The sequence below is a fragment of the Schistocerca nitens genome, chromosome 2, assembly GCF_023898315.1.
Source record: "Schistocerca nitens isolate TAMUIC-IGC-003100 chromosome 2, iqSchNite1.1, whole genome shotgun sequence".
Taxonomy (NCBI): Eukaryota; Metazoa; Arthropoda; class Insecta; order Orthoptera; family Acrididae; genus Schistocerca; species Schistocerca nitens.
Genome location: NC_064615.1, coordinates 1,175,419,001 through 1,175,436,304, shown reverse-complemented (window position 1 = coordinate 1,175,436,304; position 17,304 = coordinate 1,175,419,001). Strand labels below are relative to the sequence as shown.

The 17,304-nt window shown below is 40.1% G+C and overlaps 1 protein-coding gene across 1 annotated transcript in view; it reads right to left on the bottom strand.

Moving 5' to 3' along the window:
• LOC126237514 (farnesol dehydrogenase-like) overlaps positions 1-16,730 on the bottom strand; it is a 39,266-nt gene extending 22,536 nt beyond the window's left edge. The window contains exons 1-2 of the mRNA XM_049947681.1: positions 16,552-16,730; positions 1,013-1,175 (exon numbers count right to left, since the gene is read on the bottom strand). Of these exons, the coding sequence (XP_049803638.1) occupies positions 1,013-1,175; positions 16,552-16,683 (295 nt within the window). The 5' untranslated portion in view covers positions 16,684-16,730. The remainder of the gene's footprint in view (positions 1-1,012; positions 1,176-16,551) is intronic.
• Between the last annotated feature and the right edge of the window lie 574 nt (positions 16,731-17,304).

Genomic DNA, 17,304 nt, shown 5'->3' with positions numbered 1-17,304 from the left:
TACATGTGAAATCTTATGGGACCCAACTGCTAAGGTCATCAGTCCCTAAGCTAACACACTACTTAACCTAAATTACCCTAAGGACAAACACACACACGCCCATGCCCGAGGGAGGACTCGAACCTCCGCCAGGGCTAGCCGCACAGTCCATGACTGCAGCGCACGAGACCGTTCGGTTAACCCCGCGCGGCAGTAACAGATAAAGGTGTCAAAAAAAATTTCCAGATTCCCTGAGAATATCATCTTAACAAACTATGGTAAAAATTTCAAAGATTTGCCATGAACAAGAATTACGGAAGTGAGCGTCCCCGCAATTGGTACTTTTCGTACCTAAAAATCAGGGTTGACCGGGGATTTCTCAGGAAGCACCCATCAACAAATTGCGTTTTTAGCCACCTAAGGACTACCACAGACACCTCTAATGAAAATCAACCGGCCGATTAGCTCAATGTTCCTGGGGTAGAAGAATTGTGCAATGTTTAAATTTTGACCGTGTACTGTAGACTACATAAAGTATGACCATTCTTCCGATAGGTAATACAGACAGTCGCTAAGCCAAGGGCTATATACAACACTTTACTCCGCTACCTCTGTCATCAAAAGACCACGAAAGATAGCTCCTTAAAAACGCGCACCGTTTTGGAACACATTCTTACTGTGCACTGTTTTACAGGGAGCGGATATCAGCGGAAGCGACCTTTCATTAGTTAAATACACAGTTGCGGGATGACGGTACCCTCCAAACACGGGGAAGCTAATAATGCTGTCTTCTAGGACTTAAACGTGTAACATAAAGAGCACAATTTCCCGGGGCACACGTGAAGTTTCTCTCCATTCAAGAACAACATACTGTGTCCTCTCTATCTTCGCAAGCCGTAAAATGTTTTTAAGGACGCTGCGCTAATGCCTTCGTGCTATTGAACTCATATTTATGTTACTTCGTGGTGGAATGAGGAACTAAAGACCCAGAGTGGCATAGCAATTGGCTGTAATTGACAGACTTTTTACTTACACGTCAGCTCGCTTTCTACGAGTATCCCGGCGTTGTTGATGAGGACGTCGACGCCTGAGAGGTTATCCCTGATCCACTTGAAGGCCGCCAGGATGCTCTGCTCGTCGGCCACGTCTCCCTGCAGAGCGTGCAGCTTGCCTGGAGCATCCTTCAGCTCCAGGGCCTGTGGACGCAGACGTTGCGCGATGAGGAGCGAGCCACGAAGTACTCTCATTTTGGTTTTATGAAGTGAAAATTGTGGCAATAACATTGGTAGTGACGGAGTTCAGGCTTGTGTACCTGAAAAGTCGCTACGTATAGGCACGTACTATTCTCATAGTCCAAGCTGACACCCAGCGCAGTGGCTGATGGAGGAGAGCGTAAATGGGAAACACTTTTAAATCGCTTCCATCTGCCAACAAGTAGAGTATAAACTTCGAGTGTGCAAATAGGTCACACGACTGCGCAGGCTGGCGTAGCCATTAAGGTAGGTTGAAAACAGAAGAAAAGAATTACTTCTTACGCCTTTCACAGTAAGAGACTAATGACTGCTAGGTTCATAATAGACCGAGGGCACCTAACTGTGATGAAGTTTACTTTTCTGAAGAACGAGTACAGAACTCAGATCATTTCGAAAAGCTGCAGCTTCTGTAAGATGTAATAAATGATACAAACTTGATTTACATACGTGAAGATTGGAATGCCAGAGTAGTTAATAACCCTATTAAACATGTCGTGGGAAAAATATTGGGAATATACTGTAAATGAAACTAAATTTTCCTACACTCACAACAACCTCAAGGTAACCTACACGTTCTTCCAGAATAAGGATATTGATAAGTGCACGTTGACTAACACAGGAGTTAGGTCAATTATCTATTACATTCTAGTGAAAAAGATGTCTGGTTCCTTAGTTAAGGACATTTAAAATTTTCGCAGAGTGTGATATTTTTAGCGCCCATTTTCTGATTATGCCGATACAGCCCTAGCAACCAGGTGGAAGAGACTCATGCACTCATTGCTTAAAGACAAAGTCAAATCAACCAATGTTAAAGTAAGATTATTAAATAATCCTTTAGAACTCTACCAATAAAGACTGTATTATTTAGCGAATTCACTTACACAAAACAATATTAATTTAGGAAGGGATACAAATACTGTATAAGTTAAGCAACAGGTGAAACACTAGGAAAGCAAAAAAGGAATGAGGGAATTGAAGAAATAAAGGAGAACAAAGAGCATACTAGAGTTTGCTGCAATCTCTCAATGACCAAGCAAGAGGAAACTGCAAACTGATGAGGAAATAAACAAAGTCACTAATAAAAATAGCTCGCTGAGATAAATTAGAAATTGCAAATTTGTGATAAGGACTACGTGATCAAACTACTGAGGTCATCGGTCCCTAGGCTTACCCACTACTTAATCTAACTTCAACTAACTTACCCTAAGGACAAAACACACACTCCGACGGGGAGAGCCGTGCGAACCGTGACAAGACGCCCCAGACCGCACGGCTACTCCGCGCGGCCGATAAATTAGAAGTTGAGATTAGTTATCAATTACAACCTATATGAAAGACAATACTTGGCTTTCAAAAATTAAGATACTTAAGTACAAGTGCACTAAGTCACGAACAATGGCCAAAACATTAGAAGAAGCTGTGGTATAATCTGAAGGCAAGTTGTCACTACGAAAGTATATTTCATTATGTTATGACATATTTCATAACTTTATAATAAATGGCACAATAATTAAAAAACCAAAACGCAAGAAATGTAAAGAACCTGGCGTGATTAATATTAAAGCTGATTAAGCATAGTGGATTGTTCCAGAAGCTTAGAATTTTACATGTGATCAGTGCCTGTTGGCTACACACTAAAATTCAAAAAGGGTGGCTTAGAGCAAAACTGCCACTGTTTAAAGTAGAGGATCGCAACAACACTCCAAATTTTAGACTTATTAATATGTCAACTAGTATCTACAAAATATATTCAGATGTATTAAATAGGAAAACACATACCTGTAATAAAGAGTTACACCTGGAAAAAGAAAGGTCATGCAGTGACAATATATTTTAATTACAATGTCTGTGTTTTATCTGGTTGCATGTCTGATGGAATTGACTGCTGACGATCCACAGCTAGTATTAAATATTACAAAATGGTTTCGCAAACTGGGAAATGATTTTGACGTCAGCTCTACTATCTTATTCGTGAGGAACGATTATTTGTGCCCGACTGGGACTCGAACCCGGATTTTCGGCTTATCGCGAGTAGTGGCATTGACCACTTCGGCTACCCATGCATGCTTCCCGCACGGCTCCAAACCCCCATATGCCACACCGCCCATATTCCGAAATGCTCGCACATTATGTGATTCCCGCAACAGGGAGAAATAATGTTGTTATCGTCGTTTATAACCTGTCGAGGCGTGTAACACACATTTTAGTTTACAGTGTCTGTTTTTTAATATGCAGTGTCCTCCAAACAGGTAACTATGCCTGTTGCCTTCCTGTTGCGGGAACCACATATTGTGCGAGCATTAGGGATGTGGACGGTGCAACATATGGAGGTTTCGGTTGGTGCTGGGAGCACGTAAGGACAGCTGAAGTGGTCAAAGTTTCCACTCGCAATAGGAGAGAAATCTGGCTACCAGTCCCTGTCGGGATCAGTCAGTCATGCGTTACTAATATATAGTATAGGTGACGTGAAATTATTTCGTAATAAATTATAGATTTATTGTGTGACAAATAAAACACGAAAGAGAAGAATTTAGCAAACTACTGATTTTGAAAAAAAAGTGTGGACGTAGTCCCTGTATGAAATTATGGCAAAAATATGCCTACCCAAATCACTCAATAAAATGCATCAAGAATTACATCTGAACTTACTCTTGATGGCCCAAATCACATCGGATAAGAGATAATAATAAACCAAGACGTGAGACAATGGTGTACTTCACCGCCTGCTATTTTAATACTTATACAGACAATCTCATCCGAAAATGGAAAGGAACAGCGTCCGAAAGGATCAATAGGGACGAGAATAAATACATTAACATACTATTATATGATGATGACATTGTATTACTAGCAAATTCTGAAAACCAACTACAAATATAAATCCATCGTTTACACTTAATGCAAAGGAGCTTAATTTTAAGACGGCGGTAAATGAAACTGATATAATGGCATTCAATAGGAAATACCCATTACTAAACAAAATTGTAACTGAAGATCAAGTTGTGGAACAAGTTCACCACTTCAGTTACCGGGGTAGCTCTATTACCGTTAACAAAGTTAAGAATGTAGATGTTAAATTACAGAGTTGTCAGAGCATACGTCATAAACTCAGCAGATCATTGAAAAATAGAGACAGAAACACTAAATTCTACGAGACGATAGCTGTAACTGTTCTAGTCCCGGGCACGAAGAGAAAATATACTAGCCGTGTCAAGTGGCTGAAATAAAATTTTTACGAGCAGTCGAAGACTTAACGAGACTCCTAATGAAAACATTAGATGAAAACTTAACATTTTTGCAGTAAATAACGAAACAGAGGAACATAAACAAAACCTGAAAAACATTTTGAACGAATGGAAGGAACAAGGATTCCAAAGTTGCCTTACAATACAAACCCAAAAGAAAGAGGGACAAAGGACAGCCAGTTAAAAGAGGAAACTGAGGTCAGAACAGGTAGATATAACTGTAAAGGCAAAAGAAGTGCTTCCTTCAATCCGACATAGTGGGAATCCAAAACGCTAGCAGTACTCACGGATGGATCGCACATTTCCCAGTACGCGCTCTCTTTTATAGTAAGTTTGAGTTTCCTAGAATTCTCCAAACAAATCAAAGTCAACCACTCGTTTCTGTTAAAACCTACCTTACGTTTTCTTTCAATCTCATGTCGCTTTGCAACGTTATGATTGAATATTTAATCCACGGAACTGTGTCAAGAAGTGTAGCACTAGTATTGTATTTGAACACGTGTTTTTCCAACTCATCTGCGGTTACTCAGATTTTTCACATTTACTATCACCCAAAGACTAACCTGCGAAACATTCCCGTTCACTGCAGCGTCATCAGCAGTCACAAATCGTTGTTTGTTTTATGCTTCAGATCGTACATGTGAAGAGAGACCATGAGCGGTCCTATCACACTTATCTGGGCCGCTCCTAAGGACACCTTTGTCTCCGACGAACTCTTGCTGTCTAACACAAAGTACTGGATTCCATTACTCAAAATCTCTTTGGGCCACTCACGTAGAGGGTGACAATTATTGAACTATACGAAAAAAAAGTAGCGTAGTTACCAACTACGGCGTACAAACACTTATTCAACGTGTGAACGTCACCACATTTATTCGGATTTAGGTTATGACATGTTCGATATGCCTGCCACCATTGGCGATAATGTGGCGCAGACGAATAGCGAAATTCTGCATGACCCGCTGAAATGTCGGAACATCGATACTGTCGATGACCTACTGAATGGCTGTTTTCGGCTCAGTAATCGGTTAAGAGGTTATTACTGTACACCTTGTCTTTAATATAGCCCCACAAAAGGCAGTCGCGTTGCTCCGATCTGGAGAATGTAGCGGACCATCGAGGCCCATGCCAGTGGCCTCTAGGTAACCAGTGCTCCTCCAGGACAACAAAACCTCTCCTGCATCGGTGGGGACGAGCTCTGTCTAGCATTAACCACATCTTGTCGAAATAAGGATCACTTTGGATAATGGAGATGAAATCATCTTCCAAAACCTTTATGTAGCGTTCGGTAGTCACTGTGCCATCAAGGAATGTTGCACCGATTATTCTGTGACTGGACACAGCACACCACACAGTCACCCGCTGAGATGAAGAGCCTTCTCTATCGTGAAACGCGGATTCACAGTCCCCCAAATGCACCGGTTTTTCTTATTGACGAACCCATCCAAATGAAAGTGAGCTTCGTCGCTAAGCCAAATCATATTCTTATCATAATTCTCACCATGCCACGCGGCCAACTTCGCAGCTTCGTATTTTTTTTTTTAAAGCATGTCAACTGCAAATTAGCCATGAAGAAAATTATTGCGTATTTGTGGAGAGCGCCGGCCGCGGTGGTCTAGCGGTTCAGGCGCTCAGTCCGGAACCGCGCGACTGCTACGGTCGCAGGTTCGAATCCTGCCTCGGGCATGGATGTGTGTGATGTCCTTAGGTTAGTTAGGTTTAAGCAGTTCTAAGTTCTAGGGGACTGATGACCACAGATGTTAAGTCCCATAGTGCTCAGAGCCATTTGTGGCGAGCTGTTTCGAGGGTAGAGGTTATGTCCGTTTCTGCACTTACATTTTTCGTCCTGTTCCGTGTCCCTCGTTGGTGTCTCAATCAACTGCTATTCCTGCTATTCAGTGCATTGTTTTCACTCAGTTTTTCATAAATTTTCGGTCACTACTTCATTTCACATGCACTTACACAAAATGTGGCGGAATGTGATCTGAGCAGACACTTCTGACCACATACTCAGTGAGAGGTGTTATGTTATTCTCATTGCTTACTTGTTAATCGTTGGTCTTGTGTTTGTTATGGCACTGATTTCGGAAGTGTGTGTGTGTGCGTGTGGGTGGGTGGGAGAGAGAGGGAGAGAGAGAGAGAGAGAGAGAGAGAGAGAGAGAGAGAGATGGAAAGAGGGGTAGGGTGGTAACCAAGAAAACAGAAGTCCTCTTTTTATTGTTATGTTTTTTTGGGGAGTCACCTTTGTATAGTTCATTGAGTGTTCCAAACAGTGTTTTGTTGCACAGTGTTGTAGTTTCATTCAGGACTCTCTTTTCCTGTATTATTGCTTTTTGTATGTGGTAGTTCTCCTCTGTTGTGAGTTTTTGATAGAGACTGTTGCTTTCTCTGAGGATGTTAATAGCAGTTTCCACGTTTTTTGGGTGGTGGTTTTCTTGTATAAGATGGTCTGCAAATGTGGAGTTTGTGCTCTCACTTCTTAGGGCTCTGAGGTGTTTGGAGTACCTCATTTTGAAATTTCCGCATGTTTGGCCTATGCAGGCAGACTGGCATGAACTGCAGGTTGACTGATATATTCGAGCTTTGGAGAATTTGTCTGCAGATGAGTTGTTAGATCTTAGATTCTTCTGTACTGTGTTATTTGTGCGGAATAATATTTGTAGCCTTTGTTTGTTCAGTGTGTTTCTGACGCTGCGGACGTTTTTGTTACTGTATGTTAGTATGTGCCATGTGGTACTCTTTGTAGGGTGTTACCGATATCCTGTGTTGTCTGGAGCTTGTATTCTTGGTTCTCTTGGTGATTTGTTGACGGTTTGTTCTCTTTTAATTTGTTTTTAATTTTGTTGTTCGGTTTATTTATCATTTGTTTGTTATACCCATTCTCTCTGGCTTTTTGGTGTATTGTATTAGTTCCTGTAATAATAAATAAATGTCATGTTACTAGGGCCTCCCATCAGGTAGACCATTTGCCTGGTACAAGTGTTTCGACGGGGATGAAATGATGATGATTAAGACAACACAACATCCAGTCCCTGAGCGGAGAAAATCTCCGACCCTGCCGGGAATCGAAGCCGGGCCCTTAGAATTGACATTCCGTCGCGCTGACCACTCAGCTACTGGGGGGCGGACTTTAGTTCCTTTGTGTAGCTGAGTTTGTCCAGTGGAGTTCTGTTGAGCCTGTGTAGCATGTATCTGTGTAGCGGGAATCGAACCTGGGCCCTTAGGATTGACATTCCGTCGCGCTGACCACTCAGCTCTCAGCTACCAGGGGGCGGACTTTAGTTCCTGTGTGTAGCTGAGTTTGTCCAGTGGAGTTCTGTTGAGCCTGTGTAGCAAGTATCTGAAACTTGAGAGTTTGTGTCCTTGGGGGTGGTTGGAGTTGATGTGAATGGTCGTACTTGGGGCTATAGGTTTTCTGAAATTTCCAAAATTATTTTTGTTGTTGATTCTGCATATGGTAATATCTAAGAAATTAAGCTTTATTTCCTGTTCTGTCTCAATGGTGAATATAGTTTTTGGTGAACTGTATTTATGTAACTCTGTAATTGTTTTATTTCGGTATCTGTTTCATCAATCAAGCAAATGATGTCCTCTAAAAGTACATATCGGTTCCAGTATATAATCTTGTACTGGTTTGGATGTATGATTTCATTGAATTGTTTTCAATGTTGTTTAGAAATATGTTTGCAAGTAGACCATTGATGGATGAGCCCATTGATAGGCCATCCTTTTGCTGATAGAACTCTTTCTTGAACGTGAACTAGTTCTGTTCTGATATAATCTTCAGGGTGGCTTCTAGTTCATCTATGTGTTACTCATTATGTCCCCTAGATACTGCAGCTGTTTTTTTTAACAATGCTGATTGTTTCTTCTACTGGCACATTTGTGTACATGGATGTGATGTCAAAAGATACCTGGGTTGCTGCTGATGGTATGTTTATATCTTTCATCTTCTCTACCAATTCACTGGTATTTTTTAGGTTTCTGTTGCTTGTGAAAGTGTATAATTTCTGTAGTACTGTATGTACTTAGTATGTACGCTAGGTGGCAAGATGGTGCATTTTTGAAATGTGTTACAGGCCATATTGGACAGTTATTTTTATGTATCTTTGGTAAACTATTGAGGCTTGGTGTTTTGGGATTCTTTTGTGCCATGTATTTGGCTCGAGTTTCCGTGATGGCGACTCTGAGGGTTTTTAAGAGTTTTTGAATGTTTCTTTGGTACCTCCCAGTTTTGTTCTATAAATTCCCCTGCTTTCTTGATGTACCCTGCCTCATTCATCAGTACAAGTGTATTACCTTTGTCTGCTCTGGTGATGATTGCTTTGTGTTTTTGGAGTTTTTTGTTTATATATATATATATATATATATATATATATATATATATATATATATATTGCTCTGTTGTTTTTGTTTTTGAGATGATGTAGGTCTTGTTCTCTTTTATTACGTGTTTTACCTCTTCTTCTAAAAGTTGCTGTGTCAAGATGGCACTGAAGTTTGGGTTCTCCAACTTTTCTTCTTGCTTTATTATGTATTCTGTTTCTGTGATCAGGTTTTCTATGATTTTGTGTGACATGTTTGTGCTTATGTTGTGTTTAAGCCCCTATTCAAGTAATTCGCTTTCTTGTTTCGTTAATTCTACGTCAGTTAAATTGACTGGTCTGTCATGAAACTGATGTTCGGTCCCTACTCGGTCTTCTTTATCTATTGTTGTGGCAGATTTCATGAGGTGATTCAGTGTTTCATTTTGTCTTTCTTTCTTTCTGTTCGTTAGTGTTTCTGTGTAAGACCTGATTTCTTGAGTTATCTCATCCAAATGAGTTGGTGTTTCCAAGAGATTTGCTAATTCAATTTTGTACAGCTGAAGATTAAGCTGCTGTTTTTTCGCATATAGGAAACGAATATCTTCTTGTAACCAAATAACTTTTCTATTGGCTACTCGCGCTGCAGGTAACTTGCTATTTACATTGACTTTTCCAAAACAAGGGGTTATGTTATTACTCATACAGATTTTGTTAAACCTGATATTGAGGATAGTTTTAGGAAGTTGTATTGTTGTATTCTTGACTTTGATGTAGACCTTTGTGGGAAATGCTTGGCTTGGCTTTGAAATACTCATTTTACTAAGGTTTGAAGCTCCTCCATTCGTTCTTCCACACACACACACACTTCCGAAATCAGTGCCACAACAAAACTGTCCATAGGGTGTGAAACATACTGAAGAAATAAGGGCTACAAATATCATTCCACACAAATAACACAGTACAGAAGAATCTAAGATCTAAGAATACCTCTGCAGACAAATTCTCCAAAGCTGGAATGTATCAGTTAACCTTCAGTTCATGCCAGTCGGTCTACTGAGGCCAACAGTCTCTATAAAAAACCTAACAATTGAGGAGAACTACCACATACAAAGAGCAATAATACAGGAAAAGAGACTCCTGAATGAAAACGCAACACTGTGAAACAAAACACTGTTTGGAACATTCAATGAACTATACAAAGGTGACTCCTCACGAAAAACATAACAACAGAAAAAGGAATTCTGTTTTCTTGGTTACCACCCTACCCCTCTTTCCATCTCTCTCTCTCTCTCTCTCTCTCTCTCTCTCTCACACACACACACACACACACACACACACACACACACTTCCGAAATCAGTGCCACAACAAACACAAGACCAACGATGAACAAGTAAGCAATGAGAATAACATAACACCTCTCACTGAGTGTGTTGTCAGAAGTGTCTGCTCAGATTACATTCCGTCACATTTTTTGTAAGTAAATGACAGGTGAAGTAGTGAGCAGAAATTCGGAAAAACTGATTGAAAACAATGCACTAAATAGCAGTTGATTGAGACACGAACCGGGGACTCGAAACAGGACGAAAAATGTAAGTAAAGAAACGAACATAACCTCTACCCTCGAAACAGCTCTCCACAAATACGCATTAATTTTCATCACGGTTAGTTTGCAGATGACATGCTGTCAAAAAGACGATGGGAACGAGCACTGAAATTGATGTATAATAATACAGTTTAGCTAGCGATGTAATTTTAAAGTGAGCGTCTAAACCAGGGGTCTCCAAACGTTTTAGTCCGCGGGTCACATTGACTCCTCCACGAAGTCATAAGGGCCAAGATCTACCTAGTGGGATTAAAGCACCCTAGTACTCCACGATCACCGTAGTGTAAGGCTAAAGGAAAGGTGAAATCGCAAAAATCTAAGGCTGTGGGAATAGCTAGCACTGAAACGAAGTACGATTTTTATTTAATTACATAATTTTGATTGGTGGACGTACCTGACCGAAATTCTGGCGTATTTTATTTTGGCGAATTTCACCGACAAAAAAGTATGTCACTGCATATTCTTCACGAAAGCGTCCTGCAAAGTTAACGAAATCTCAAAATCATTGTTAGCAACACTATTACTGCAAGACGTAACAGAGGTAGAGTATGTCAACGCCATGTTATATCAAGCGGCGCAACAATAAGTTTAGTTATGTAGTCTTGTAGCTAGTAGCAGAGCCAGAGCATATATTTGATAGTTCTGTTTCGTGACTATGTCTATGTTGCTAGTGTCTCACGACTTTTTTAGTGTTTATACGCTGTACTAGTAGGTGAGACGACGAAGTGTAGCACAATTCAAAGTTTGAATTCGAAGAGACAAGGAAAATCTGAAAATCGAAATACGTATAGCACGACTTGAGTATTTTTTCACTGTGTCTTTTAGTGGAACTACAGTGTAATTGTGAGCATTTAATTTAATAATTAAAGTACCTTAAAAATAAATTCATTGCATTTCGTATAGGCAGACTGCTCCCTAGTTTTATTAGTATTAAATAGCACAATTTTATTTTCAGGTTACAATCTTTTGTGAAGTTCTGTACAAATATGGAAAAGAAACGAAAGGTTGACAGTGATTGTAGAATTTTTAAAGAGCAGTGGGGATGTCAATATTTTGTGGTGGAGTCAAGCAACAAACCAATGTGTATTATTTGCAATGAAGCAATATCAGTGTTCAAAGAATACAATATAATACGTCATTATGAGACTAAGCACTCTCATAATTACTCCAGGATTCGAACGATTAGAAATGTATGTGTGGTGTCACTGCCAGACACCACACTTGCTAGGTGGTAGCTTAAATCGGCCGCGGTCCATTAGTACATGTCGGACCCGCGTGTCGCCACTGTGTGATCGCAGACCGAGCGCCACCACACGGCAGGTCTCGAGAGACGTACGAGAACTCGCCCCAGTTGTACGACGACGTTGCTAGCGACTATACGGACGAAGCCTTTGCTCTCATTTGCCGAGAGACAGAATAGCCTTCAGCTAAGTTCATGTCTACGACCTAGCAAGGCGCCGTTAGCCTTAGATAGCTTGTATCTAAAGAGTCGCACTTGTATCGCCACAATCTCCAGATGTCTCATCAAGAACGATGTATACAAAGGATGGATTAAAAGTTAAGTAGTCCAGAAGATACGTACTTTTCTTTATGGCATTCATTAAGTCTCCTGTTTCAGACCTCACTCCATCCTTCGTGAGTTAGCGCGTGCATCTTGGCCGCCTATTTCAATTAGTGTGCGTAGTGTTGGCAAGTCTGCCGACACAACAGTATGAGTCTCTGAAACGCCAGCTAAAAACCCAGCAGTCGCTGTTTAAGAAAGTAAATGCTGAACAACATGCTGCAACTCGTGTGGCTCATTTAATAGCGAAACACCGTAAGCCATTAACGACGGTGAATTAATTAAGAACTGCATTATTGCAACAGCAGAAGAAATGTGCCCAGAAAAAGTTAATTTATTTAGAAACATAAGTTTGTCGGCAAACACTGTGGCTCGAAGAATAGATGACATTATACAAAGTATATCAGCACAACTGCGTGACAAAAATCAAGACTTAGACTGGTTCTCTTTGGCCGTGGATGAGTCAACAGATGTATCAGATACTGCTCAAGTACTACTTTTTATTCGAGGGATTGACAAAAATTATGAAGTGTGTGAAGAGCTCCTTGATGTTCACAGTATTCACGGGACGACCACTGGCGAAGATATTTTTAAAGGAGTTGAAAGGGCGGTTCAGAAAAACAATCTTCAGTGTAAGAAATTAAAATGTATTGCAACTGATGGTGGCAAAAACATGTGTGGGAAAAATAAAAGTGTTGCTCTCCTTTCTAAGGCCGTAGAAAGTGACGGTGGCTCAAAACCATTAGTAATGCATTGTATTATTCACCAACAGTCTTTGTGTGGAAAACATTTAGATATGTCAGAAGTTTTAAAGCCAGTTATTTCAGTTGTTAATTATATCAGATCCCATGCACTCAGTCATCGCCAGTTCCGCGAGTTTCTTGAAGATATTGAGGAAAGCGACTTGCCATATTGTACTGCAGTGGGCTAGCTTAGCTGCGGTAAAGTTCTGACCCGTTTTTTTGAACTCCGAATAGTAACTGAAATTTTTTTGAACGAAAGGAATCGCCCTCTGGCTGAGTTACGGAACGGAGATTGGTTATGGAAGCTAGCATTTTATACAGACTTAACTAAACATATGAATGACATTAATTTAAAACTGCAAGGTCAAAACCAGCTTCTGCCTGATTTACACATGCATGTTGTCCCTTCGACAAAATATTGCTTTGTTTCAATCTGAGTTGAACAAAGTATGCTTCATGCATTTTAATACATGCCAAACATTCGGTCAGGAAACTGAGATTCCATTTCCTGTAACATTCACAATTGAAGTTTTTGGCGCTTTAAAAATTAATTTTGAATCACGTTTTTCAGATATCGATGCAAATTCAAACGATATCAAGATATTTCAAAACCCCTTTGACGTCGATATAGAAGCGTTACCCGCAGAACTGCAGTTTGAAATTATTGATTTGCAATGTAGCGACTTTTTTAAAGAAAAACATTCAGTTAACATTACTGGAATTTTATAAGTGTCTTCCATCCACACAGTTTCCAAATTTACATAAATTTGCCCGCGGCTTTTTTCCGCTTTTGGCACTACTTATTTGTGTGAAAAAACTTTCTGCAAAATGAAACATGCAAAAAGTATTTACAGATCAAAATTAAGTGATGAGAATTTGAAGTCGCTGATGATTATCTCTGCCAGTAAACTTGATCCCAAACTGGAGATAATTATGAAAGGAAAGTTACAGCTACATAAAAGTCACTAATTATGACTAAGATGTTAAATTTCTTTACGTGAATACTCTAACACTGTGAGTTTTCAAGATATAAATTAATTACTGTTATTTTTATACATCAGTTACAACTAAAATATCCAATATCATTATGTACACCAGGTATTGTATTTTCATTAAATTGCCTTTAAATAAAAATATTTTATACGATTTACTTGCTATGTGTATTTTACAACCTAATCAAAAGAAAGTGAAACCTCGCTTAAGAAGCATCTTCCATAGTGATTGATTGCTAAGGCTAGTCACCGCAGTGACGTCCATTTGAAAGACTTGCACCAGACTCGTGAGTAGAATGAAATGCAAAGAATTTTTTTACTTAAAATGTTTTCACCAAACTAGTCTGTTAACCGTTCTTTTTTTTTTTTTCACTATCGCACGGAGAATGGTCTGTCTGTTTATTGTGGATAGCCACAAGTTTAACCATGACCTTCCGCTTTGTAAAGATAGAGCTCCGACGATGTCGCGGTGTATTGGTCGCGATAGGCCTCGAAACTCAGTTGTTGACAGTATAGGCACCACCTCAAATATTTGGCGGGCCGGATACCGGGGGTGTCCGGCCAGCTAACGCGGGCCGGTTTGACGGCCCTCGCGGGTCGGTTTCGGTCCGCGGGCCGTGGTTTGGAGACCCCTGGTCTAAACCAAACGAAGAAAATTGCAAATATTGTATTTTTTAGGCCTGCAGCAGTTAAATTATTAGAAATGTGATATTATACTTTACAGAAATAAAAATTTGACCACAGAAGATGACACATTGGTGTCGAAACATGTCTGGGTAAATATAAAAATCAACTAATTGTGTTTGCATAAGGCTGATTTCCAAAACAACCCAGTTTTTAAATCGCAAACACGGAAGAACGAAAAGAGGAGCTTCAAACCGTAGTAAAATGAGTAAATAAAATAGAGTACTAAAAGAAGAATTTAGGTGACTGAATTTGTACCTAAACATGAAATGCGTGGAGGTAGTGAACACTGAATCGCAGCTTCAGCTTTCGTTTGCTTTAGTTCAAAACTTCGTAAAGGTGTCGGTTGTTGCTTTTCACTGGCTTCCCTTTACAACTAAGCAGAAAAATTAAAATTAGAACACTGATCACCGACGACCAGCATAACCGGAAGAAAGTTTAGTATTTACACTCTGGTTATTAGCAGTCGGAAACATTACTATCTGTTTCACAATTCAATAGTTATAAGGAAGTTATCAATAAACTACGATTAATGAAATGTGAGATACGCATACGACCTATTACACGGGCTACTTGATAAAATCTGCTACGTATTTTTTATAGGGTAGATGGTGTGATCCCACGTAAAACACCTTTATTTATGAACAAAAGTCTCTAACGTAACTGTGATACATCAGTCATATTATTAGAGCTACCAAGAACGTACGCAACGAAAATGAGTCGGTCGTTCGTGTATTTTTAATCAGCGTAATAGATGCATATTCGCACTTATTTACTTTCAAGGAAATTTACTGTGCTTTTATTTTTTAATAAAAATAAATACAACGGTTATGCTTATTCATTCTGTGTCAGACTGGTGAAAGTATCTATGAAATTTATCGTCTTTCTCACATCTCCCATTGGGACCTTAGTTATTTTTCTGTCAGTCATATTTCCTTTCGCAACTGTGATATGCATCTCTTCCATTTCAGCAGCGCGATTACATTCTCTTCGGCTACTCCATCTCTCATTTTAACGCACGTAAAAAAGGACAAAATAGCACAAGAGCTTTTTGTACTGCTAGCACTGTAACAAAGAGGGCAGTAACTTCCTTTGATGGTTCACTAAACGACGGAAATAAGGGAAACATGAGCGAACGCAGGCGAATGCCAACAAAACTCAACCGCACGCAGTTTGCTCCCGCACACATAGTGTTTATATCTGGGCGTTCATTGTTGCGCATTCGCTTGTGTTCTCTTCGGTGGTAACCCTAGAACACTAAAAGTGTGACTCAGGGGGGGGGGGGGGGGGGGAGAAAGATTACATGATTACATTGCTACTAAACCACCCTGAAGTTTACCAATCCACATTTTATTCGAAAGACATCGTAGTGTATTTACAGGTTATGCGTTAGTTAATTACAGTTAGATCTACAATAGTATGTTGCATACCAAATTAAGTACAAAATGTCCTGTCCTATGCTTCACTGCAACTTTAAATTTTACGAAGGGTTAGTAAGTTAGGGTAAAGAGTCTGTATAAACTGGTGAAACGAGAACATCTGTAGTTCTCATCTTTAAAATCACTTATTATGTTTTTGGGCTAGTATACTGGTTCGGAGCATTCTTCTACACACAAGCGTTCTATTTTCTTGACTCTGCACTGACACACAGTATTTTGCGTTTGCATATTTTTATAGATTCGCATTCACCTCGTGTACTGTGTTTTGATTGCAGCCAAGTGTCCTAAAATATCTCTGCGCGTAAGAACACACACACACACACACACACACACACAGTTAGGTTCTTAGAAACACAGTGAAATACAGACGTTGCCACGGCCATAGAAAACAAGACAAGGAATCGCATTTCACGAGATCAAAACATTGTACAGCGAGTGAATCAGGACGTACAAAAACAAGAAAACAGTACGCTAAAAAATCACACACCTTTTTATACAAGGAACCACGGAAACAATGTAGGACACACAATTTTAACATCACTGCTGTTTACGATCTCGTTAACATGATTTATAAGGATACGCATAACTGTTACAGTGACCACTGAAGATATTTTAAATAAATCGAACGTATCTGACCCAAATCAGATTTCATTATTGTTGCAAGAAAATAAAATGACTGACACATTACGTATGGAACAGCGATTGCAGTAGACAGGCCTGAAAAGAACACGAGTTTAGGCCCACCTTAACTCTGTCCACTCTCCTCGCGAGCCCCACGACGGTGAGTCCCTTCCTGAGCAGCGCCTGCGTGATGGCCGCTCCTATTCCGGCACTGGCGCCAGTAACCAGTGCGACGCGGCCTGCGTACCTCTCCATGACTGCGGTTCGCTTCTGTGCTCGGCGGCTACTAAATGGCGCAGCCGGCAGGCGCTGTTACGTCTATGCTCTCTGCTGACCTTGGGTGGCTGTTACTGCTTACTCATTCGCGCATTTCGCAACGGAGTCTGCTGTTCCCCTCCCTTCCCCTCTCCACGACGGCTAATGGAGCTACTTCCTATCTAGCACTCAATGTCAGAAACATACTAGCGACACGTTACCTCGGTAGGCATAACAGCTGAATATCGTCTCTTAATGTATGAGAATACTCTCAGATTACGCCATATGAGCCGGTAGAAATATGTCGGAATGGAATGCTCGAGAACCATTGCGATTCTGAATAACTGTGTCTAAAGTGAAAGATACCTGAAATTAAATGTGTTTGGATTTTTAGAACATCTTTCGAATATTTTAAGATATATTTAACCATGAATGCATTTTATGACGTACCAAAAAATATTTCTTATGGAAAATCATGAATATTTTTAATCTAGATTACGCGTATTCGGTGTAGTTTGTTCCCCTTCACCCTCCGTCGCACTCCCTTTTATGACTACACAACATTATTTCTGATGTGTCGGCAGCTGGGCCAACACCTTGTAAATAGAGGTGGCTTAAAGG